Source organism: Phocoena sinus, chromosome 10, assembly GCF_008692025.1.
Source record: "Phocoena sinus isolate mPhoSin1 chromosome 10, mPhoSin1.pri, whole genome shotgun sequence".
In the NCBI taxonomy this organism is placed as follows: Eukaryota; Metazoa; Chordata; class Mammalia; order Artiodactyla; family Phocoenidae; genus Phocoena; species Phocoena sinus.
In genome coordinates, this window is record NC_045772.1 from 56,401,158 (window position 1) to 56,427,039 (window position 25,882).

At 34.3% G+C, this 25,882-nt stretch overlaps 1 protein-coding gene across 11 annotated transcripts in view; it reads right to left on the bottom strand.

The window, feature by feature from the left end:
- Positions 1–204: 204 nt before the first annotated feature.
- The window catches only part of SLC16A7 (solute carrier family 16 member 7), a 174,581-nt gene continuing 148,903 nt past the window's right edge, over positions 205–25,882 (bottom strand). For all 11 annotated transcript variants that reach the window (XM_032644559.1, XM_032644552.1, XM_032644561.1 and 8 more), the window contains 3 exons: positions 20,691–20,834; positions 16,150–16,965; positions 205–9,873 (listed from right to left, as the gene is read on the bottom strand). In XM_032644559.1, the coding sequence (XP_032500450.1) occupies positions 9,599–9,873; positions 16,150–16,965; positions 20,691–20,834 (1,235 nt within the window). In that variant the 3' untranslated portion in view covers positions 205–9,598. The remainder of the gene's footprint in view (positions 9,874–16,149; positions 16,966–20,690; positions 20,835–25,882) is intronic.

The following is a 25,882-nucleotide window of genomic DNA, read 5'->3' on the forward strand; positions in this document are numbered from 1 at the left end:
GAGGGGAAACTTCTGTGGTGCAGGTAATGTTCTCTTCTTGAACCGAACGTGTCCCCTCTGTGTAAATCTAGTAAACTGTATACACGTGAAAACAATAGACATTCATTTCAGCCCTTAGGAATGGCTTGCATTTTGGCTGTGTCTGACTTCCATTGACATTAATCGGTTATGTACATTCAAAAAAAAAAAGCAATGCAGATTTCATTTCAAAGTTTAACATAAACATTTATTCGTCATTTTAATTTTAAGTTAATAAGAAATACAGGTTTTTTTCTTACATATTATATAAATATACATGCATATACTTTCTAAGAAACAGCCTAGGCCTGAAATAAAAATTAGTGAGCAGTAAGAAATAATAATTAAAATACAATAATAATAGAGTACAAAGGAACACATACAGTGCTAAATTGCATAATTCAGACAAAAAAGATGTAATTTTTTTTGCACTCCTCTCCCTGCAACTCCCCCCAGAAAGGAAGAAATAAAGCTCAGCAGACAGGAGCACTTATGATCAAGGTAAGTATTGGAAAACAAGTAGCACCTTTGGTTAATAAAATGATTGTCAACATTTATTTCCAGGAAGCCTAAGTTGAGCATTTCTGATTTTCTAAAGAAAATAAAACTAGTTAATATGTACCATGAAGTTTAGCTGTTGCATATTTCAGCATGTGCATAGAATGTTTACTGACAAAATAAAAATAAACCTTCAAAACAGAGTATCAATTTTAAGATAAAGCAAATGTTACATGTTTGTTTTCCCCATTTTTAAAAATTAGCTAGGGAATTCCCTTGATATACACTGAGCCTTTGAAAATTAGCCAGAGAAATTTTCTAATATATATTCAGTCTCCATCATAGAATACTGTAGTATTCATTTAATAATCTAGGTCCATCAATCCATTTCAATTAAGGATTTATTTTGTGCCTAGCACTTTGCTAGGCATTAAAGTTATTATAACTAAGATAATATCCTTGTCCACAAGGAGCTCACAGTCTAGTAAGAAATAGATAAATTTGAAAATATATTCAAAACCACAGGCAAAATATGTACTCCCAAAGAGTAATTCAACATTTGGTTCCAAGTTAGTTATATAGTGAAACTTAAAAACCACAATAGAGATTTTTCTAAAACATTTTGTCCGTATAACATCATAGTATAAATGAAAGTTCGGCAGTAAATGGTTCAGTAGTCAAACAAGCTTGCTTAAAAATGAAGTCGGAACATACTGAACTAAATAAACTTTTAAAATGATCAACAATATAATATATTCCTGATTTAAATAAATGTACACTATATTTATATTAAAAACAAAATACATATTTGTATGAAAATAGCAGTTCTTTCATTTTTGGTTAATTTGGTCCCACATATTTTATTTGCCCAGTTCAGAACTACTACATGTACAAAAAGTACAGACATAAATATATATTCCGAGATCAAATCACAGTCACTTTACATTCATCTGTAAGAAGGCAAAAAGAAGAGGGTTCTATATTTAAACTTTGACAGGCATTTATATTTTATACCTTTTTGATTTTTTTAAGAAAATGAAATATGTACAGTGATGATTTAGGTCATGTAAAAACAACTGATTGGATCACCTTTGGTGTCAAGCAAAGCTACGTTTCTCTTTAATTCGCTAACATAGTAATTGTAGTTGATAGGCCACGTGACAGTGTGACCATTTGTTCAGTGGTCTTGAAGATGCCTACAGAACAAACAAATCGACTACATTTAAATTTTTTTCACTTAAAAACCATAAAAATACAACCTAAAATATAATTTATATTTAAAAAATAATTCTATAGATTAACCCCTAAATCCAATCCCTAAAGATTTCTTGCAAAAGTTATCTAAGTTCAGCTATTGCCAAGGAATGCTTTATGTCTGTCTTATTAGAAACATGTCATTGTGTATAACTTTTATCCCAATAATGTTACTTTTAATATTTGAATGGTATAAGAAAAAACATGTGTTGAAGAAATATAAGTAGTAAATGAAATGTTTTCCAAAATTCCTTAAAAATGGGGAATTATTCATTCTAGGAAATGTTAATCAACATGCTGGTTTAAAATATTTGGAGAAACGTGCTTTTAAATAAAAAGCTTCAAATCGAATGTAAAAGTTTAGCAAATATTTGAAAAGGTCCTGCTCTTCCATCTTCAAAAGAGGGATTTCTATGCCTAATATCTAAGTAACGTGCAATGCCATTCTTACCATCATTACGAAGAAAGAATCTTATGTTATTAAGTTGATGTACTCACTGTAGCTACAGACTCCACCCCCCCATCACAATGACAATGCACATTTAGCATCTGGATGTCAGTTTAGCTGAATCTAACCAAACACATCCAGACATGTCACTGACTGTAAGTGTGTTTAAGGCCCTTTTTATGAAAAAGTTTACTGTGACACATCAGTTTATCAAAACTTTTATTAAAGTATGTTCTTAGTGTAAATATCCTTGATGAACTAAGCAAACAAATACTGAGTACAGATTCCTGTTTTTACACTTTTACAGAGTGAATTCCTATTAGCAACCACTCTTTCCCTTCACCAGGGATTTTATTTAGGAGTGTTTTTTTTTGAACGAAAGCAAAAGGGAAAAATCTAGAAATAAGATCTAGATAAGATGGGGCTGCAAGTAGATGGTATCTCTAAAATAAAAGAACCTGTAGTCTTACTGTTGCCAGACACCTGTTGTAGATTTCAGTATTTAGGTGAAATGACCATTTAAAAAGCAAGAACTTTTGAGATAGATATTATTCTATTAACTCATCCTCAGATTCTTAGATCAAAAAATATGGTTGGGGTCTTCCCTTCTCCTCAAGGTTATACAATAGCGAAAATTTCTCACAAATTAATAATTTAGCAAACTTGTATTGCACACTCTGTGCTCTGGCGTTATACTTTTAGAAAAGAAGTGACTGAATGATGCTTCTAAAACAAAATATGAACATAAGCAAAATAAAAGGAATTAATGGAATATGGACACATGGATTCTATAAACAAGTTACTGCTGAGTATTATTTTAATGACTTACATATTGCTATAACAACAGATATTGTGCAAAATCATTCATCCCAGTAGTTATTACGTCCAGTTCACTTAGAATTATCTGCTGTGGGAATCAGCAAATATTCTTCAAATTACATTTATAAACATCATTTTGCAAAGGATGATTCAATTAGGAGAAATGTATTCATTTTGGAAATAAAGGATTTATCAAGTAAGATTAGAATATGTGTTTCCAAGAAATATGTATTTAGCCTATAGAGTTCACTATTACAAATAGAATGGCTAATGGAGAAAAAAAGTGGGTTAGAAGTTAAAAGACCTGGTTCTCTTTCCAAGTCTGCATTTATTCAGAGGACATGTATACGTTTAGGCAAAGACCGTACCTACTCTAGTCTTATTCTGTCAAAATGCAGGTATCTAACAAACCTAACTTTAATATATCAAAGCCAAAATGCAATACAAATCAAAACACAATTACATATAATGCTTAGAAAATACACAGTTTACATGTCCTTTCTCTCTAAATCCAGAAATATTCATGCTTTAGTTAGAAATAGAAAGCATGTGGCAGAAAAATAAAGTCCATTAAATAATATATCAGAAACTTGTACTCAAATGAACAAGTTATATAAACTGAGTCTAACTTAAAAACGTTTTCGTAAGATGCATATAAATGTAAAACAACTAAAAAATCAGAATAAAACAGAATATGTTTGAAATTTTCACCCTGAAATTCATACTCAATAAGAATCCCATTCTTTTGTTCATCTGAACAGAACTTTTTACTGACTTATGTCTTAATAGAATGTTGAATGCCAATGTTTTCATACAGAGCTCTCTAGCTTATTTAGCCATATTTGAATTTGAAACAAAAAAAGGTTTTTTTTACCATGTGAAGAAAAATATTTGCTGATATGGTAATGAATTTATGGTCACAGAATCATAGCCTACTGAAATACTCCTGAATATTACCTTATTAACTATACACATGAAGACTGAAAAACATGGAGATTATGCAAGTAGTGGAGATATAACTAAACCCACCAAAGAAACAAAAATGCTGCACTAAAAATGTCCATAATTAGATAAAAAATGCTAAAAAGTTGGCCTAGACATTATGAAAAATGATGAAAGAAAAATAATTTTTAAAAATTATTAAAAAAAATAAGCATAGGAAAAAAAAGGAGGGGAGGAAGGTACATAGCATGGGGTTGGGATGGGATAAATAATTTGGTCTAAAAGTTTTCATATGTCCCACTAAAGTAAAAAATTCTTTTTTTCAATATTCCTTTTCCTCTTAAAGTAGAGACCTAAAGTTATGATTCTCATCGCTATAATAATTCTTTCATGAACTGAACATAAGTGAACTAAAGTGAAGGCAAAGCAGAAGACTAAGATAGACCAGATCATAGGACCTCGTGAAGCATTAAAACCTAAAGTGTACAATTTGATAACAAAGAAGAGAAAATCAGAACTACAAAAAAGAATGTGAACTCAGCAAATTATTCATTTTTTAAAAACTATCAATAAAGATAGTTTGTGATTTTGATTATACATTATAATAGCATTATAATAGCATTATAATTAATTACTAATAATTGGGCTTTTCAGGTTTTAAGTGCATTTCTCAAATGTGAGATCGTGCATATAAATATGTATAAATCAAAACCTAAAAAATAAAGTAGGATGAGTAAAGATTGTAATTTCAATTTTTATCTCAATGATTTTGATGCTCTTTGGTATTGTGAATTGTCATGGCAAGAATCTAGTTGTTATGATGTATCTGTGATGTAACTGCATTGAAAGAGCCTCCAGGATGACATATAATGATGCTATGCTGTGATGGTAAGATTTGTTTCTCAAGATTTCAGGCACTTTAAGAGAGTTACAAACATCCAGAATAGTAAATGTCAAGGACAGGAAGATCGATTTTTCTAGATTCTTAAAAGTCATATTCAATTATCTATTTATCATGCATAAGGAAGATTCATAATAACAAAAACTCTTCTAGAATATAAGCACCCTCCTTATCCAGGAAACCGCAAGCCTACAGTCACATGAGTTCCCTTACTGGTGAAGATGAGTGGTCTTAGCCAAAAGTATACACTGATGACTCCAGGAACATGGTCATTGCTGCAAACCCAATATATAGGACCAGATGCAGCATGAGTGACTTTGTGAAAGATGTATGACATTAGAAGTGCACCATCTGAAACAGAGCTAAAGAGAACAATATTCTAAGGATGCCAAAAGTCTAGAAGAAGAAGACAAAAGCAATGGCATTTGTTCTCTCTGTAGAACAAAGGGACGGAAAGGAGAATAACAATCCAGGTGTTCAGGAAACTTGAAAAATTAGTTACAGTGTAGTGGCAGTTGCATTAAGTGATGCAAATAAATATATACTGTGTAGATGAACCAAATCTTTTGTATCTCATAAGATTTTTACAAATTTTTGGTAGCTTGGGATAATCCTATAAGTGAGAGTCACTATAATTCTGAACATAATGTTTCATAGTAAGTACTTTTTATTTTTGAGTCATAATAAGTAGCAACTAATATGGGAATTACTTATCCATAAAGAAAATAGCATTTTTCCTCTAAACCCAACCTCAGGGAAAATATATTATGCCTGAGTCATATAAATATTTCATTATTTTTATGAAAAAGTCACAGTGAAGCAATTACAGCTATTATATAATCATTACCATTATTTGGGATAATTTGCATTGGTTAGAAAAGCAGGCAAATTGAAATTATATATTCAGGTTATAGCAAATGCAGTCTCTAATAAACACTAAATAAATCATAATACAGATTGCAGTTGAATCTAATTGGTTTACCACATAGTGTTTAATTTTTCTGTATCTATATTTTATCTACCATTGTATCTACAGCTTCTAGGGGGAGGTGGCATGGCAGTGAACACCCTAGGGGCCCTTTCTGCTTTTAAGTAAACCTGAGTTTTTCTTCTGGTTCTGTCACATACTACCTTTTAACTTTGGGTAATTTGTGAACTTCTTCGTATATCTGTTTTTTGTTTTGTTTCACTCATCTATTATATCAGGCCAATAGCCTCTACCTATGATTCTATTTGAATATCAAATAGGCAAAATGCAGGAAACATAAATATCCATTCCCTTCCCACTTCACATCCTTTTTCCCTATTAATTTGAGCCTAACAATCATGATTATTTTGTTTTATTAAAAGCCTGCAACATTGTACATATAAGAGGGTTTTTTTAAAAGGTATTTTTGGATGGAAAATAAGTTTCAACTAACTGATTAAGTATATCTCTACATTTTATAACATCAATATAAAAACTTACATTTTCAGCATATGTCTTATGGTCTTTTTTTCTGCCATGTACAGCCAGAGACGGATGAGTAAAAAATACCTAGATTTTTAAAGTGTACATTCAAATATATCAAACCAAATTATTTTACTTATTTCCTAGTGTCCAGGGGAGACCCATGAGATAAGGTGCTTAGAACTTGGTACTAAAGAAGTGAAATTTATGAGCCATGTCAATTTACACTGAGAAAACATCCTGTCTTCCAATGTGAAGGACACCAGAACCTGACCCAACTGCCTCTTAAATGTGTGCTGGTTGGCTCCAAAAAGGATCAAGAAAGAGGACGGGCATGTGTCAGGACATGTCTATATCCCATATTGCATTCATAAATTAGTGAAGGAACATTTAAGATTAAATGGTGAAAAATACGAGGAGTCTTGTTATCACAAATGGAAAAATACTTAAACTAGCCAGTGATCATGAATTATTTTGGTACCCAGATTTATGATAACCTTCCTTCTGCACAATTCCATAACAGAAAAATGGACTGAAAGGTATTTTAATGGTTTCTGACTTTGCTTCACGGTGTCTTGATCATCTAAAACCTGTCATTCCCTTGGGGAAGAAATACTTTCTGACGAATCATTAATTGATGGAGAAAGCCAACTATATTTTCTCCTTCGTTTAGGCAACTTTATAATAATAAATGTTCTAGGTTGATATTTTCTTCTCAATCTCTGAAAGATTCTGTTCAAGCAACAAATATTCTAACAAGTTCAAGGGATTTGGGACAGTAAACAACTTGAAACATTTATTTTACCCTGAAACAATTCTGAAAACTGTGTGTGAGTTTATATCACTGTTTCAAGTGTGTTGTGATTTAACTTTCAACATTTATGTATAGGAATTAAGAGGCATACATATTTGTAACTTTGTGCAGTGCTACTGTCAGGCATGACTGTATACATCATGTCATGTGCTTTGAATGTGCAATTTCACTTCCCTTTCTTTTTTTAACAATTTAATATAATCAGTGTTAGGAATGAAAAGTTAAAGATGATCAGAGAGCAATAGAACAAATACAAATTGGTTTTGACTTGACAAGAAACTCATCAGCAAGTAAATAAACCTCCTTCCATGGAGAAAGCCACTGGAATGCACCCACCAGCAGGTGATTAAAAAGGACTATGCCTTAGCCTTAAAACTCCATGATCATTACTTGTCCCAGAGGTCTATTATCTATATTAATTTAAACGTGTATCTTCAGAGAATTCAAGGCACTTTTTGGGAAACATTTAAGATTGGAAAGCTACTGAACAATTTATGATGTCACGCTTTTTATGACAAGTCACAGTTGAATACAAACACTAATAATATGAAAATAGCTCATTCAAGACTCAAGATTGGGTGAAACTAAATTAAGAACAAATATATATTGTCACATTTTCCCTGATTTATTTACCTATGGTATTGGCACATATTGTTTTAGTTAATATTTTAAAAATACAAATACCTTTATGTAAAAAAGTGAATGTTAATTGAAGTATGGAATTTTATATAGCTTGCTAAACATGAGCCACATGCTTAAACAGTGCCTAAAGTTTACAAATCAAATCCCTAGCGTTAACTATCACAAATGCTTGGAATCCAAGTGCAATCCTAAAGGAAATAAGAATAGCACCTGCCTCTGTTGCAATAATAATAGTAAGAAGAACGGCAAATTCCTTTTGACATCTTATGAATGACATTACTTTGATAATCAAGAACTAAATTCTTTTTATTAATCATGACCTTAATTTAAACTTCAGATTTATAAAGATGAATATTTATAACTTTATACCTAATGTATAAATTCTTTCTTGTTTAAAAGTACTTACTCAAAATGGTATTTATAGTTCTGAATGCACAGGTCTATCATATGCCTCTGTATTCAACAGTGATTCAGTCCCAAATGTTTTCATATAGTTATGAAAATGAGAAACTGCTAAATTAACCTGGGTTGGCATGTTGCAGGCCTCTTTCTCTCAAGTTATAAACTAAATCTACACTTTCCAAGTATATATCAAATCATACACAACCTCCAGTTCTAGAAGCCGTTTTTAAGTCTCCTGGTTTAGTTATGCTCGCAGGCAGCAGGAAAGCTTATCGGTAGAGGGTGGAATTTTCAAGTGCTACCTTTCCTATAATATGAGATATTTTCAGTGGCTGAGTAAAAAGCCTGTTTGGATTTCTGTTTTTTGCTTTTGCTTGTCATGGAGGAGAGGGAAATGAGAGAGCTTGGAGGGCTCACTGTAAGCACCTCCCACTCTTAGCTTTACTCAGATGGATTACTGATAACAGTAACCCTCTGATCACCACTATATGTTGGGAAAAATTAAAATTTTGCCTATGTGTAAGCCTGTCAACCAGGATTCCGGTTGATTCCACTTTGATGTCTCAGTATAACAGCGAGTCTGATTTGAGTTTGGTTAAAAGAAGTCCCTGGTTATTAACTTTCTGGATTACTAACTAAAATCCTTTTAAAATCAATAGACAGCTCATTGCTAGGAGTCATTTAGGCTTTTAATTTGATTTACGTATTAGTAAATTCTGAAAATTATTTGAGGGTTCTATTCACTAGCACCAGGTACTTGTGGTCCTCCTCAAAGAAATCACGTGCATGCATGACTCAAATCAGACATGCTCAGAAATAATAGTTTAAAATGCAGTTTTTTCAAATTTATTTCATATATGCATATGCTTTTTTTTTGCAGCAGTTAGTTGTATTTTCAAATTAAGGCCACCCTCATTTTCACCCATGTTCTTATCTTTAAAATCCACACTGTAAAGTAGTGTGTGAGTGTCAGTGTGTGTATGTTTGGGAAAAATTCATTTCCTTCAATTCCATTTCACCCTTTAATATCAAATAAAAAATGAAATGTGGAGAGGATAGTCTTACAGGATTAAACATACTCCTTCTAACTACTTAATCCAGTGGTTTGGGATTCAGATCTCTATAACCAAGATGGAAGTCACTGGAAGACTTTAACATCATTTTAACCACCGCAGCCAGAGTCATGTATGGACATAAGTCCATTGCATGAATTCTTTATATGCATAATCTCAAAATTTAACTGCCCAAATAAATTTAAAAAAACAAACTTTTAAAAATTTTGCCATTAAGGAAAATCTCTTTTCCATACTTACTTATGACTCCTCATTTCAACTAAAAACCTTCTAATATGTTGAAAAAGAAATACTCCTAAGAAGGTCATAAACACTGAAATCAGAGATGTGATTCTTGTTAAATATTAGTTTCTCTTTCTGAGGGATTAACCCCTGATCCTTTTGACTTTTGACTTTTGACACTAACATCATGACTTTTAGATGCCTTCAAGGATTCAGATTCTTGGGACTCAGGTGTATGTATTTTCTTCGTTGTCTCTTTCAACTTTTCCTTTGCGAGCAGTCTGTAGTTGATAGCATTGCCAATGAGCAGCCACACACTGGCTAGGACTACAATAGCTCCACAGGCCACATACATGTATTTATATTGTCCAGTTTCATCCACCAATTTACCTAAGAGACAAAGAATGTCTTTTAAGACAGCATAATAAATCAGCCATAAAATGTTAACATTTGCAAATAAATTCTTCTCCACACTGCATACCTATTGCTTATTTAAGTTAATACTAAATGAGAGTCTAATAAAGAAAAAAATATTCTAGATTATGACTTCCACATATGCATAGTAAAGGCATTTACAGGCACATTCTGCATTATATTACTAGTATGTTAAGTTTATTGAAAATTACTACCCTCAATAAAAGTGTACAACCAAGATAAGCTAGGTATATATGTGTTTGTGTATATATCCATAGATACATAAATGTGTGAGATACATTTTTAAACCTACATGTGTAGAAATACATATACGTATTTACAAATGTAAACGTATATGAATAGATTTATAGCATACATATTGAGATTGCTTCAACCTTTCCACATTTACTATCTTTTCGATAAAGAGGAAAAATTACATTCTTTAGGACAAATTCAGAGGCTTTTATAAGGTTCCTAGTGGGGGTAATATTTACTAAATGCTTTGTCTATGCCTAGCACTAGGCTAAATGCTTTATTTGTAATTTTGCATTTAATCCTTACAAGATCACTACGCAGTAATTTGACCATGGTTAGGCAGCCAGTGAGTGAGTGGCAGGATCTGGGCTCTAACCAGTGTGTCTGCATCTTGTATTCTTAACTACTCTGTAAAATGGCTTCACCAAACTTCTTGGTTAAGTGTCATGTCACGTTTTAGGCTAATCACAGTCTTCCACTTTGTCTGAATCTAAATTATTAAGGCCAAACTAATCAGGAAGAAAGTTTTTGTTCCATTTGATATTGAGAACATTGAAAACCAAGCCTGATGCCATATAATTGCAAAGCTTACTGACTTTTAAACATGCTTCAGTTTATACTGTTTATACTTAGTTTTGCCTCTTGCTTATGCAGGCATCTAATTCTTAACAATAATTAATACTGGCAAAATTTAGTATACACAAATCCATATTATTTATCATATGCATATTCCAGGTGATTCTGAAATACACCTATTTGTTTAGTCAGAATTTCCATCATTCTGGCTTCCCAGGTGAATTCTATCAAACATTTAGAGAAGAGCTAACGCCCATCCTCCTCAAACTCTTCCCAAAAATTGCAGAGGAAGAAACACTCCCAAACGCATTCTATGAGGCCACCATCACCCTGATACCAAAACCAGACAGAGATACTACAAAAACAGAAAATTGCAGACCAATATCACTGATGAATATAGATGCAAAAATCCTCAACAAAATACTAGCAAACAGAATCGAACAACACATTAAAAGGATCATACACCATGATCAAGTGGGATTTATCCCAGGGATGCAAGGATTCTTCAGTATATTCAAATCAATCAATGTGATACACCATATTAACAAATGGAAGAATAAAAACCATATGATCATCTCAAGAGATGCAGAAAAAGCTTATGACAAAATTCAACACCTATTTATGATAAAAACTCTCCAGAAAGTGGGCATAGAGGGAACCTACCTCAACATAATAAAGGCCATATATGACAAACCCACCGCAAACATCATTCTCAATGGTGAAAAACTGAAAGCATTTCCTCTGAGATTAGGAATAGGACAAGGATGTCCACTCTTGCCACTATTATTCAACATAGTTTTGGAGTCCTACCCATGGTAATCAGAGAAGAAATAGAAATAAAAGTATTCCAAATTGGAAGAAAAGTAAAAGTGTCACTATTTGCAAATGACATGATACTGTACATAGATAATCCTAAAGATGTCACCAGAAAACTGCTAGAGCTAATCAGTGAATTTGGTAAAGTTGCAGGATACAAAATTAATGCACAGAAATCTCTTGCATTCCTATACACTAAAGATGAAAAATCTGAAAGAGAAATTAAGGAAACACTCCCATTTACCACTGCAACAAAAAGAATAAAATATCTAGGAATAAACCTACCTAGGGAGACAAAAGATCTGTATGCAGAAAACTATAAAACACTGATGAAAGAAATTAAAGATGATACCAACAGATGGAGAGATATACCATGTTCTTGGATTGGAAGAATCAATATTGTGAAAATGACTATACTACCCAAAGCAATCTACAGATTCAATGCAATTCTTACCAAATTACCAATGGCATTTTTTAGGGAAGTAGAACAAAAAATCTTAAAATTTGTATGGAGACACAAAATACCCTGAATAGCCAAAGCAGTCTTGAGGGAAAAAAACGGGGCTTGAGGAATCAGACTTTCTGACTTCAGACTATACTACAAAGCCACAGTAATCAAGACAACATGGTACTGGCACTAAAACAGAAACATAGATCAATGGAACAAGATAGAAAGCCCAGAGATAAACCCATGCACCTATGGTCAACTAATCTATGACAAAGGAGGCAAGGATATACAATGGAGAAAAGACAGTCTCTTCAATAAGTGGTGCTGGGAAAACTGGACAGCTACACTTAAAAGAATGAAATTATAACACTCCCTAACACCATAAACAAAAATAAACTCAAAATGGATTAGAGACCTAAATGTAAGACCGGACACTATAAAACTCTTAGAGGAAAACATAGGAAGAACACCCTTTGACATAAATCACAGCAAGATCTTTTTTGATCTCCCTCCTAGACTAATGGAAATAAAAACAAAAATAAACAAATGGGACCTAATGAAACTTCAAAGCTTTCGCACAGCAAAGGAAACCATAAACAAGACGAAAAGACATCCCTCAGAATGGGAGAAAATATTCGCAAACGAATCAATGGACGAAGGATTAATCTCCAAAATATATAAACAGCTCATTCAGCTCAATATTAAAAAAATAAACAACGCAGTCCAAAAATGGGCAGAAGACCTAAATAGACATTTCTCCAAAGAAGACATACAGATGGCCAAGAAGCACATGAAAAGCTGCTCAGCATCACTAATTATTAGAGAAATGCAAATCAAAACTACAATGAGGTATCACCTCACACCAGTTAGAATGGGCATCATCAGAAAATCTACAAACAACAAATGCTGGAGCGGGTGTGGAGAAAAGGGAGCCCTCTTGCACTCTTGGTGGGAATGTAAATTGATACAGCCACCGTGGAGAACAATATGGAGGTTCCTTAAAACACTAAAAATAGAATTACCATATGATCCAGTAATCCCACTACTGGGCATATAGCCAGAGAAAACCATAATTCAAAAAGACACATGCACCGCAATGTTCATTGCAGCACTATTTACAATAGCCAGGTCATGGAAGCAACCTAAATGCCCATCGACAGACGAATGGATAAAGAATAAGTGGTACATATATACAATGGAATATTACTCAGCCATAAAAAGGAACGAAATTGGGTCATTTGTTGAGATGTGGATGGATCTAGAGACTGTCATACAGAGTGAAGTAAGTCAGAGAAAAACAAATATCGTATATTAATGCATGTATGTGGATCCTAGAAAAATGGTACAGATGAACCGGTTTGCAGGGCAGAAGTTGAGACACAGATGTGTAGAGAACAAACGTTTGGATAGCAAGTGGGGAAAGCCCTGGTGGGGTGGGGATGGTGGTGTGATGAATTGGGCGATTGGGTTTGACATGTATACACTGATGTGTATAAAATTGATGACTAATAAGAACCTGCTGTATAAAAAAATAAATAAAATTCAAAAAAAAAAGAATTTCCATCACTCTGACAAGTATCCAGTTAGTGGCTTGTTATTAAATTTAGCTACTTGTGAAATTATTTACTTCAACAAAGTTTTCTGCTTTAATTAGGTAAATGTTAGAATGGACTTATTTGAGTTAATTTGAGTAAGTACGATATATACATAAAAAACAGAACAAAAATTGTGTAATTTAATTTTCCATTCTAACTTTAGTCAAATATTCCTATTCATACAATGATTATTACATATCTAAATACAAAAACATTAGGTCTTTTGCCCCATCAGAATTATATCATCACTTTGTATTGCCAAATCAACATAGTTTCTAAATGTTTTGGGAATTTTTAGCATCATCAAGAAAGCAGATATGATTTCCAGAACTAAAGTTTCAGCTCTTTTTGAAGGTAGCAGTGGAAGTTTGAGTTGAAAAAAATAAAAATCATGCTCTCCCTGCCTTTCACTGTTGTACTAACAAGACTAGTAGCAGCAGCAGCAACTGTGTAAGAAGTAACTGCAACAACAGCGATTCATTCGAAAGTATTTATTGAGTGCCTACTATACGCCAGATGCCATGCTAGCAGTGACTGAACGCTATAGAGGAAAAGCCAGTCTAAAAGTCAAGGAATATCAGGATAACAGAAGGCAGAAACAGGATTAAAAAAAGGCTACTCTGTTATGGCTATAGCCTGAGAGCTTCAACAATGAGCCCCAAATCAATTACTGCCACTGATCCCACTGGTGCAATAGTTTGGCAATATTAACAAAATAAGCCCTCAAGGATACTGAAATTGATGTAAATATTATTAAAATAGGTCTCAGCCCAGGTAGAAATGGCCAAATCAGATTCATTCATTTCCATAGCACCCATCCACTATGCCTATTGACCTGACTTGGTATTTTTTCATCCCACCATGGCTGGTGAAATAAATTTTTCTCTGTTGATACTAAGAATTTTATTGGTAATGAATAGGCTTCTAAAACCCATTTGGTAAAACTAATTCTGTATGAAAAGATAGGCATATATTGGCCAAAATGAATAAGACCTACTGGCTTCATTCACTTTGAAAATTGTTTTGGTGCCCTGGCATATCTACAATGAGAGATATACCATCCAAAGCATCTGTACTAGATACCAGAGGATAGTCCTGGTAGACAGAAAAAGTCAACAACTATACCACTCATTCCTGACCAAATGAAAAAGCAAAAGGTAAATGTTAATGGTGCCTTAAGATTAACAATTTAAGCATGAATTTTCCCACTTTCAAAATGATTCCTTGATGTCATGTAGGAAGACTTTAAACACTGATTTTTTTTTTTTTTTGCAGTACACGGGCCTATCACTGTTGTGGCCTCTCCCGTTGCGGAGCACAGGCTCCGGACGTGCAGGCTCAGCGGCCATGGCTCACAGGCCTAGCCGCTCCGCGGCATGTGGGATCTTCCCGGACTGGGGCATGAACCCATGTCCCCTGCATCGGCAGGCAGACTCCCAACCACTGCGCCACCAGGGAAGCCCTGAACACTGATTTTAAATACACGAAAAAAATTTATGTTTAGCCCAGCAATTATTGTGACCATTAGGGGGCAGGCCAAGAGGTCTAAGTAAATACCTACATTTAGCATTAACTAAAGCAATGCTATACAGTGATTACTGAAAAAGACTGGACAACAAAAAGTATTTAATATTTATAACATTTAAGTCTAAGACTAAACAAAGTCTTAACTTCAAAAATGAACTTATACATATGTCTTTACTCAGTATCCTTACTAGATAATTTAGCATAGAGATTTTTTATAGGCATCACTGACAGTATTTTAGATCTTAAAATCTAAAGGTAATTGTTATAAATATGGAATGTAAGTATCTGATCAAGAAAATGACCTTGAATGAACTTCCCTTCATTCTTGCATTCCTATTCATATATTCCAATTAGTGATATTATAAAAGTATTCCTTCCTTAAGCATGTAACAAATTCCATATTAATATAACCAATAAGAAAACAGGGGCTTCCCTGGTGGCGCAGTGGTTGAGAGTCCGCCTGCCGATGCAGGGGACACGGGTTCGTGCCCCGGTCTGGGAATATCCCACATGCCCGGAGCGGCTGGGCCCGTGAGCCATGGCCGCTGAGCCTGCGCTCCGCAACGGGAGAGGCTACAACAGTGAGACACCTGCATACCGCAAAAAAAAAAAAAAAAAAAAAAAAAAAGAAAACAGATCTTGACTTTTTGAGAGCATTACTTCAAATTTTTGACTCATTTTAATAAAAAAGAAGAGAAATCTGTTTATCAATGATAAAGTGGAATTTTGTTTTTATGATACATTTTTTAAAAACACAAAACAAGTTGATATAGGTAAAAACCTGAAAATTATGCTAATTATCAGTCTAATTTAAATTCTTAAGTTCATAACTCCAGGCTCTGAATGAAATTTTTGTCTAAAATAGACTAATTAGGAAATTTAAAAACACATAGTAAAGGCTAAAATTAACACACCACCGTCTTTTAGGCAATTAGTATTTATTATTACAAACCACATTTTACACTACAAAGAAAGTCTTGGTTAATGGATATTAATTTTATGCTTTTTGCTTTCCTTGATGAGAAATATTCTTACCAGCAAGAGGAGGACCAAGAAGGACGGGGCAACACTCCACAACTGTGACGAGACCCACAGCACTGGAAAATCTTTGAGCGCCAACAAGGTCCATGAGACTTTCAAAGAGGATACTGCTAACGCTCCCAAATCCAAGGCCAAAAAATACAGCATACACCACCAGGCTTGTGTAGTCCTCAGCCAACGGGCATAAGAGATGACACACTCCATTGAACAAAATCGCAAAACTGAAGAAGTACTGGATTCGGGGTCGGATTAATTTGGAGTTTGCAATGAATCCTACAGTAGGTCTGGCAAACATATCAACAAAAGCCATAACCGACAGCAAGAAAGCTGCAGAATATTCATCAATTCCTTTGTCTTTAGCATATGGAGCCAAGAATATAATGGGGGCAAAGAACCCCAGAAACATAATGACATTTCCAGATAAGTATATCAGAAATCCCCTATGCTTAAAAAGGGAGAAATCTAAATACTTATCAATTTTTGCACATATTGATTTCTTCCTATGTCTTTTCTTTGTGCCTGAATCAGTCACTCTTGCATCAACCTTATATTTAGACTTCGTAGTTAGTTTGGGTCCAACAGGTCTCATAAGGGACCCAGCCACACAGGAGTTCAACAGTAAACCTCCCAAAATCAAGAAGCTTCCTTTCCAGCCATAAGTATTAAAGAGGTACTGATTGAAAGGAGCCAGTGTACTTAGGAAAACAGGACTTCCTGCCATTGCGAGGCCACTTGCCATAGGCCGTTTCTTATAGAAGTACTTGCCAAGGATTGTTAAGGCGGGTTGCAGGTTGAAGGCTAGACCTAAACCTAAAAAAAACAAAACAAAAGGAAGAAAAACACAAACACATTATGCCACTCACAAAAGAAATTACTCCTCAAAATGTACATTCAAGTGAAAATGGCAGAACTAAAAATGCAACAGCACGTAGTAATTTTTAATAATTATGTATTATCAATAGGATGGCACGTAAACAAAAAGGTTCTCATAACTGGACACCTGAGAGGCATGACAGGTTCATATTCCTTTCTTTTTAAAACACAAAAATAAAACCAAGAACTTCTACTTCTGTTGCAATAATCATAGAATAGGTTGAAACCGGGACGGAATTCATTCGTTCTTAGTTACAATCACTTAATTCCACAAACAAATTAACCTCTCTTCATATTTATATACACATATAGAGAATAAATATCTTCCTTGTGGGCAAGAGTGCATTTAAAATGTGAATACTTTCTTTCAGAGTGGAATAGAGTGAACAGACTAAAAAAGTTGTCATTTATAAATAATCTTAGGTCTCCCAGAGATATTTCTTTCAAAGCTATGCAAATAATAAAAAAGAGTAATCAATTCATGCCATCGATTTCATGCCCTTTATCCCTCACATTCCACATTTCATGACTACAGAGGTACATGCGTATTAACTAAAAAATAAGTAACTTTTGTTTTGCTTGAAACATTCTCATTTCAGGGATTAAAGCAGATTGTTTATATGAGTCAAAAGTTTCTACTGTTTCTAGGGACACCTTGACAGTGTTGAGTATCGCCTTTGAGAAATGATTACTTCTTATAGCTCGCCAAGGTACTATTTGGCAACAGAAACAAATGTTTGTTTAAAAAGTAAATACAATTGATTTATACAAACTGTTGATACCTCTCTTTCCCCTTTAGCCTGGGCATTATTCTGCATTATTTTAGGATCTATAGAAGTAGGAATTCTTCTGCATTTACCAGTTCATGTAAATTGAGACAGTATTGCAAATTGGTTAAGTATTAAGATTCTGGAACACTGAGTTCTGAGTACAAATACTTACTGCACACCTCTAATACAAATTAATACAAATAGTTGTATTAAATATTTGTAATAGGGTTTCTAAAAACTGACAGGAAGGAACCAAGAACGTGCTTTGGAGAGTGACAGGGCAGTGTGCTCTCTGATTCTACCTCAGCCATACTTGTGAGGTATGTAGAATGAGTGTAATTAGATCCAACATTTAAATAATAAAACTATGGGCAGCAGCTTGTAAGTGGAAGAACCCAAATTAAAACCCAGGAATTGAGTTTCCAAGTTCAAATTTCTTTACCTTAAGCCATCCTCCCTGCCTGTGCCCCCATTCTGTCACCGGGAATTTTGCTTTCAGATGTTAATGCCAGTTCTCCTTAGGAGATTGTGGTCATCTATTTCCTGTCTGGCATATGGTAAAAGGAACAGGAGATTTGAAATCAAAAGATCTAAATCTGGGCTTCCCTGGTGGCACAGTGGTTGAGAGTCCGCCTGCCGATGCAGGGGACGCAGGTTCGTGCCCCGGTCTGGGAAGATCCCACATGCCGCGGAGCGGCTGGGCCCGTGAGCCATGGCTGCTGAGCCTGCGCTCCGCAACGGGAGAGGCCACAACAGTGAGAGAGGCCCGCCTACCGCAAAAAAAAAAAAAAAAAAAGATCTAAATCTGCCTCAACTACTTACCTACGTGTACTACTCGGTAAATACTTAGTCTTGAGTTCCAATTCCGTCAATAACAAAAAAGGGTTTTGCTAAAATCGAGTAAGGTTTAGAACTTTAAGATGTTATATAATGATGTTGTGATTATTATTATATGCTAATATTTATTTAAAAGTGACAAAATGCTGGGTACTCTCTGTAAAGTACCATATATTCATTTTTTACATTAAACATGACAACAACTCCCAAAGGAAAGAGGTATTATTTTCCCATTTTAAAGACAGAGAGACTGAGGCATAAGGGGGTTTATTTATCCATGATCACACGGCTCATGTGTGCTGAGTCAGGTTTAAAAGCTAGACCTGTCTGATTTCAGATACCAATAAGTTTTGGCTGATAATGACTTAAGATAAATCCCTTATAGGTATATTTAATGGCTGACTAGAAGCACCAAAGCCTTTAAGGCCCAGAGGAAGGGAACTGAAGTTAGAATAACATAAAATGCTATTGTTATTTGTTACACAGTAACATCAAAACCATCTTTTCCCTAATACATCTACTGTGGGCCCAGCCTGAATTCTATGGCCAAATGACATATGGCTGACCCTTGAACAATGTGGGGTTTAGGAGGGCCCACTCTCTGCATAGCTAAAAATCTATGTATCATTTATAGCCATCTGTCCTCAGGATTCAACCAAACATGGATCCATGGATCCTGTAGTACAGTGGACCCCTGCTGTTCAAACCCATGTTGTTCAAGGTCACCTGTATGTAGTATTTCTGCACAAAGGAAAGGGCATTCACTCCACCATGACAATCTTTAGATATAAGAAGATTCTCATTTAAAATGTCAAAGGAGGGACTTCCCTGGTGATCCAGTAGTTAAGAATCCGCCTTCCAATGCAGGGGATGCGGGTTCGATCCCTGGTCGGGGAACTAAGATCCCACATGCCACAGGGCAACTAAGCCCGCAGGCCACAACTACTGAGCCCGTGTGCTGTAGAGCCCGCATGACACAACTAGAGAGAAGCCCACGCGCCATAATGAAGAGCCCGTGCACCACAATGAAAGATCCTGCATACCGCAACTAAGATCTGACACAGCCAAATAAATAAATAAATATTTTTTAAAATGTCAAAGGTGTTTTACCATGTCAAAAAAGAAGAGAGTTGTCCATAGGTTGTAAAGAGAAAGATTTTAACATCACTATTACTGTAGGCTTTAATACATCTAATTTTTTAATCAAATAATACATTAATGCAAGGTTAGACTGATCTAAAGTCATAAAAAGAGAATTACATTTACCTTTTTATCTGTGGGCAAAAGGAAATGATTCAATTTCTTTATATGTTGAAGTCTAATTTTTCTTAAAATTCTGAGTGTAGATTTGTGTAATGCAATTTATTGCTGAGGCTAATAAAGATAGTATTTTCCAAATGTACATATTCAGGTCAGCTAGAGTTTACCGACATGCATGAGAAGCAACTATAATCAAGTGACAGGATGTCATTTTAAAATATTTGTCTTTAGTGGCAAATGTGCCTTTCAGAGCTTTTAAACAGAATCCTTTAGTAAGAAAAAGAAGGGATATCCATGCAGAGCTCTACCACTAATCAAAATACAGGCAACAACAATTCTATTGTTAAAGCTAATCAGTGAATCCAGGAAATATCTTTTTGGCACCATTTTTAACCTAGTATGAGTGATAAGTCAGACACTAATAGTAATAAGTAGTGAAAATATTTTTTTTAATGAAGCTGTTTATATGCCAGGAAGTCTGTGTCCACAATACCATCTTCACTGGCTGAATATTAAATGTTGAAACAGTAAAAACAAACCAAAGAGGTTTTCTTTTTGACATTTATATCATAACATGTCTGATAACTTGCTGTTTCCATTGCTTGAAATTTGATTGGCCAGCCTATAGCCAGTATTTTGATGTACCAGAGGACATTACTTTAAGATAGCATCTGATATAAAAAAGAAATTCAAAGAAAACAATAAGAATGTTCTATTGCTCCTGCTTCTGACAGAGCTTTGTAAACAACAGGGACTGCTAAGAAGAAAATAAGATGAAAACAAAACTTGACTTACCACAAATGAATCCCATGGTGATGTAAAGCTCTACCACGCTGGTACTAAAAGAGGCTGTGACCATTCCCAAACAGCATAACAAACCTCCTACCATCACCACTGGCCGGCTACCGTATTTATTCACCAAAACACTACTTATGGGACCTGAGGTAGAGAGGACATTAAGAAATATTCAGTTGCTGGGTTATTATTTATTAATTTACTTATTATTCGTAACATTTGTTAATTTTGAAATTTGAGAAAGCACATTTTAATGATTAAAGAAAAATATGAGGTCACATGGAATATCATGAAAACTTTTTAATACTTTCCAATCAATTTGACTGGTTATCTTTACCCATATATATACAAGCACATAAAATAATAAATTAGAATTGTTTAACATAGAGTTTGTTAGGACCATAATTATTCAACTTTTGATGGAAAAGTTTTTCAACAGGACATAGCTAAACTGCCTAAATATCCTAATAAATGCAGGTAAATTTATCTAACAAAAATTAGGAATTATATAAATGACTTGTCTGTTAGAATTTTATTTTCTAGAATAATGTATGTTTGTACACACACATATATGTCCTTAATTGCAGCTGAATTTTTTTTTATTATACTCCACTGTGACTTTTCTTTAATACTATATTTTTTTTATTCTAAGTCACCAACTGTTTACATACCTCATTATATTAGAAATGAGGATGTCTTACACTGATGGTCTCTTAACAATTCCTGTCCATCAGGGGGCAGTCATAGGTAGTATGTTGCTACCATGGCTTAGGTATGCTTGAATTTGGTTGTTATTTCTGTGGCTTGGTTAGATAATGGAAATGCCTCATATTTCAGTCAGACCATTTGAGTAAGGAAATGAATATGAATCCTGATTGTTGTTTGAAAAAGCTTCTGTTGATACATTCTGGTAAGGTCAAGAAAGTACCACCATCAAAATTTACAGAATGGGTGCAGCAGTTTAGATAGAACTGCCAGAGAAAATGGTGGCTCTCTCTATTAAACAGCCTGCCTCACCAGCAAAGGGAAAAATCTTAATGTGGGAAACATGAACATCGAGCGCTCTGACTCAAAAAGTAATTTAGAAGAACTAGATACTAAACAGGATGAAGTTTTAGGAATGCCTTATGCAATGTATTTAACATACATTTTCTGATATATTTGTGTGTGTGCGCATATAAATATTCAGGAGTGATTAAAATGATTAAAATAATCTATGTCTAAAAAAGCTCTTTTGGTAATTATAAAATAAAAATCTAAATATTAAGAAAGAGTTGGTGTGTCTTATTTTAACGTGCAGCATTTTTTTCTTTAGTGGTACTTCATAAAATAGTGGTGCAACCTAACAATTGAGGCTATCTTAGATTCTTTGAAAGTCCATATACCACTTTATAAGACCTGTCCGAGTGTGAATTGTTTGCTTTGACATTTCCTTCTTAACTTAAAATTATATTTCATCTGAAACTAGGGGCACTGCTTTGAGGAAAAAAATTACATTAGGTCAGAATTCTCAGTCCAATTTTAGCCTAGAAAAAATTAAATAATTTTTAGTTAATATTAAAACTTAAAAATTTGCATTTCATTTGAGAGCTTCTACATGGATGGTATTTAAAACACATTGAGATTCAATTGTCAATACAACCATATTCTTTCACACAACTATACTTAATATTTTTATTCTTTACCTATAAATATAAATACTCGTGGCCAAATAGTCTTTAATATTACTCCACAATATCTTTTGAAAGGATATTGATAATAACACATAATTTTAGAAAAAGAACTCAAAAACAAAATACCACACTTTGCCTTTAATACCAAACAAAATAAACCTAAAAAGGGCCATATATAAGACAGCTCTATAAGAACAGCAGGGTTAGAGGAAAAAAAATCAATGAAAATTGTACAAGGTGATGTGAAAAGAATAGAATTCTGTCCCTAATATGGTAAAACTCATCTGAAGAAATTATATATATACATAATATATATTATTATATATAAAATATAGTTACTTATTATAACATATACATTGGTTTAGGAAATAAACATTTTAATTAAAGCATGAAGTTAAATTCAAATAGCCTTTCTGAGAGCGGGAGAGTCAGAATCAATTGATTAGCTTGATTAATTACTGAATTTAGGTGTCAATTCCTTGTCTTAAAATTACTTAACCAATTCAGTTCAATTCAATTCAGCTCAGATCAGTTCAATGCAGTATTTCTTGAGCTCCTGGTGTAAAGCCAGTTGACAGACTCCAAGGATAAAATAATAAAAGCACACCTATAATCCTGAATGCATTATTTTCCAGAGGAAAAAATAATCAACAAGTTATTTTAAGAACTGTGGTGGATGCTTTGATAAATACTAGCTTATCAGAATGAATTCAAACGCATTTATCAATGCTTGGACTAATAACAGTTTCTTCCCAGTATCACTGATATTACATATGATATTACATATTCCATTTTCTACGTGATGCCTGGATAACTAACAAACTGATTACTATATTCTATAAATGTGTTTGCCTAAATAGTGTAAATTTAAATTTGAAAATAGTCTATGAATCACAACTTCATTTGCAATGTATGGGAAATAATCATAGCTATAGATTGGGATAACCACGTCAAAGCTATGTCCCATTACTGTGACTAAGAGTAGCCACTAAAGAAAACGTTTAGAGGTGTTGGCACTTCTTTTGAGCAAGCTTTGATAAATTCTACAGTGGTATCAGTCAAGATGCAATGAGAGTTCTAATTTTAACAAGTAACTTTATTTTAAAGTATATATCTTAGTTAAATGATATCCTGTAAGGGATATGTTTACATAATTATGTGTAATCTTTTTCTAGCACAAAAAAGATATACTTCATAAGTGATTTATTGAGAAATAATCAACACTCCATACCCCTTAATATTGAATGCTTATAAAATGTCATAAATTATTTCTACTTTGTAATAGTTGTGGAGGCAAAATTAAAATTATGATACAGAATAAAATAAGCTTATTTTGTAAAAAATCTCTAAATGCTTAATATTAGCCCGAGGAGACATCTAACATTAGATGTAAAACACAACACCATCTGACATCTCTCTCCAACCTTAAAAGCAACTCGGTTTATTGTATTAACAAGAAAAATGAAGTTTCAAGGAAATAAATTCTCATCACACATGATTTTTGTTAAACATGCACTAGCCTCACAGGTGTCCCTTGTTGAGGAATCTTAGGCCTAATTATATTCTGAACTCATTCATTCATTTATTTATTAATTCAATCATTCCGAAAGTTTTTACTCAGCATGTGTTTCTGCAGTAATCATGGTACTTAATCACTAGTTATGTCAAAAAAGAAAATCTGGGACTTCCCTCGTGGCTCTGTGGTTAAGAATCTGCCTGCCAATGCAGGGGAAACGGGTTTGAGCCCTGGTCCGGGAAGATCCCACATGCTACGGAGCAACTAAGCCCATGCGCCACTACTAAGCCTGCACTCTAGAGCCCGCGAGCCACAACTACTGAGACTGCATGCCACAACTACTGAAGCCCACACGCCTCGAGCCTGGGCTCCGCAACAAGAGAAGCCACTGCGATGAGAAGCCCACGCACCACAACAAAGAGTAGCCCCCGCTCACCGCAACTAGAGAAAAGCCCACACACAGCAAGGAAGACCCAATGCAGCCAAAAATAAATAAATAAAATAAATAAATTTATTTTTTAAAAAAAGAAAATCTTCCACCTGCTGAGAGTTACATCTGAGCCTATATCTTGGTAGAGCAAAAGTACTGCTCATCAAAATGCTTTGTTCTATTTGTTTGTCAAGCAGTTAAAAAAAGTGTGCAAGAATAATAATGTCTTGTTTCCAAAAACATACACGAAAGTATCAGACTGTGTCTAAATCAGACTGATCTAGCCACTAATTTCTCCTGATGCAGCTTTCCAATCTGTCTCAGAATCTTTAGTGTCATGTACAATGGCCACTTTCATGCTAGCTATGAAGTTGTAAAGGATGGCTTCATCAGAAAGCAATGTAAGGATCAAAATATTGTCCCTATTTTTCAGCTGCTACTTTGTCTTCTGGAAGCTGTTTCTGTCAGCTACTTCTGTCTTTTATGGTTGAGACACTATAACACTTAGCAAAAGAAGACTCATTCTGTCAAGGAAGCTTTTGTGGGTTCTTATAAATTACATTCTTAGAACTCCTGTTGCACTTACAGTTAGTAACACATACATGAACAAAACGAAACACTTGCTGTCTATTTCATTTGTGTGAGACTTGTTCATATAATCTGTTCTAAGCTCCATGAAGATAACTGCCACATATACTATTATTATTCATCAACATCAACATTTATCGAGTTATTACTCTTTGTAGGAATCGTGCAGAGAATTCTACATGCATTTATTGCGTATGATTTTCATGGCCTAATTAACTAATTGCCTAATTAAAGCTATTAACAGTTGATAAAACTGAGACGTGCAAAGTGGATAACTTGTTCAAGGTCAACATCAATATACGTGCTAGGATGCAGATATGAGCCCAGAGTTATCTGATTATAAAACTTGTGTTTTTAACTACTATGCAGAAAACAGTTAACATAGCAAAGCTAGGACTGCCATCCTTAGACAGGCCTGCTTGCAAGGCTGGCTCCTGGCTGGCATCTGGGAACTTGGATTTCAGAAATGTTCCCACCATTCCCTAACAGGTAAGAGTGGCTCACTATGCCTACACTGTCTTACAAACAATGTGGTTTATGCTGAACACCAGCTTTCCTTCTGGGAGTCTAGGATTTTGGTGCCTGCTGGACGGAGAATGTCTTTGTGATCAGCAAACCAATAGAAACCTTAAGCATTGAGTCTCTAATGAGCTTCCTGGTAGACATCACTTCACATGTGTCATCACAACTAGTTGCTGAAGGAATTAAGCCCATCCTTTGTGATTCCATCAGGAGAGGACTCTTGAAAATTTGTACCTGGTTTCTTCCACACTTCGTACAGCATGCTTTTCCCTTTGCTGATTATTTCACTTTGTATCCTTTCATTTTAATAAACAATAGCCATGATTGTTTTCTGTCAATTTAGTTTTTTTTTTATTGGAGTATAAGTGCTTTACAATGTTGTGTTAGTTTCTGCTATACAATGAAGTGAATCAGCTTTATGTATACCTATATCCCCTCCCTCTTGGACCTCCCTCACCCCGCA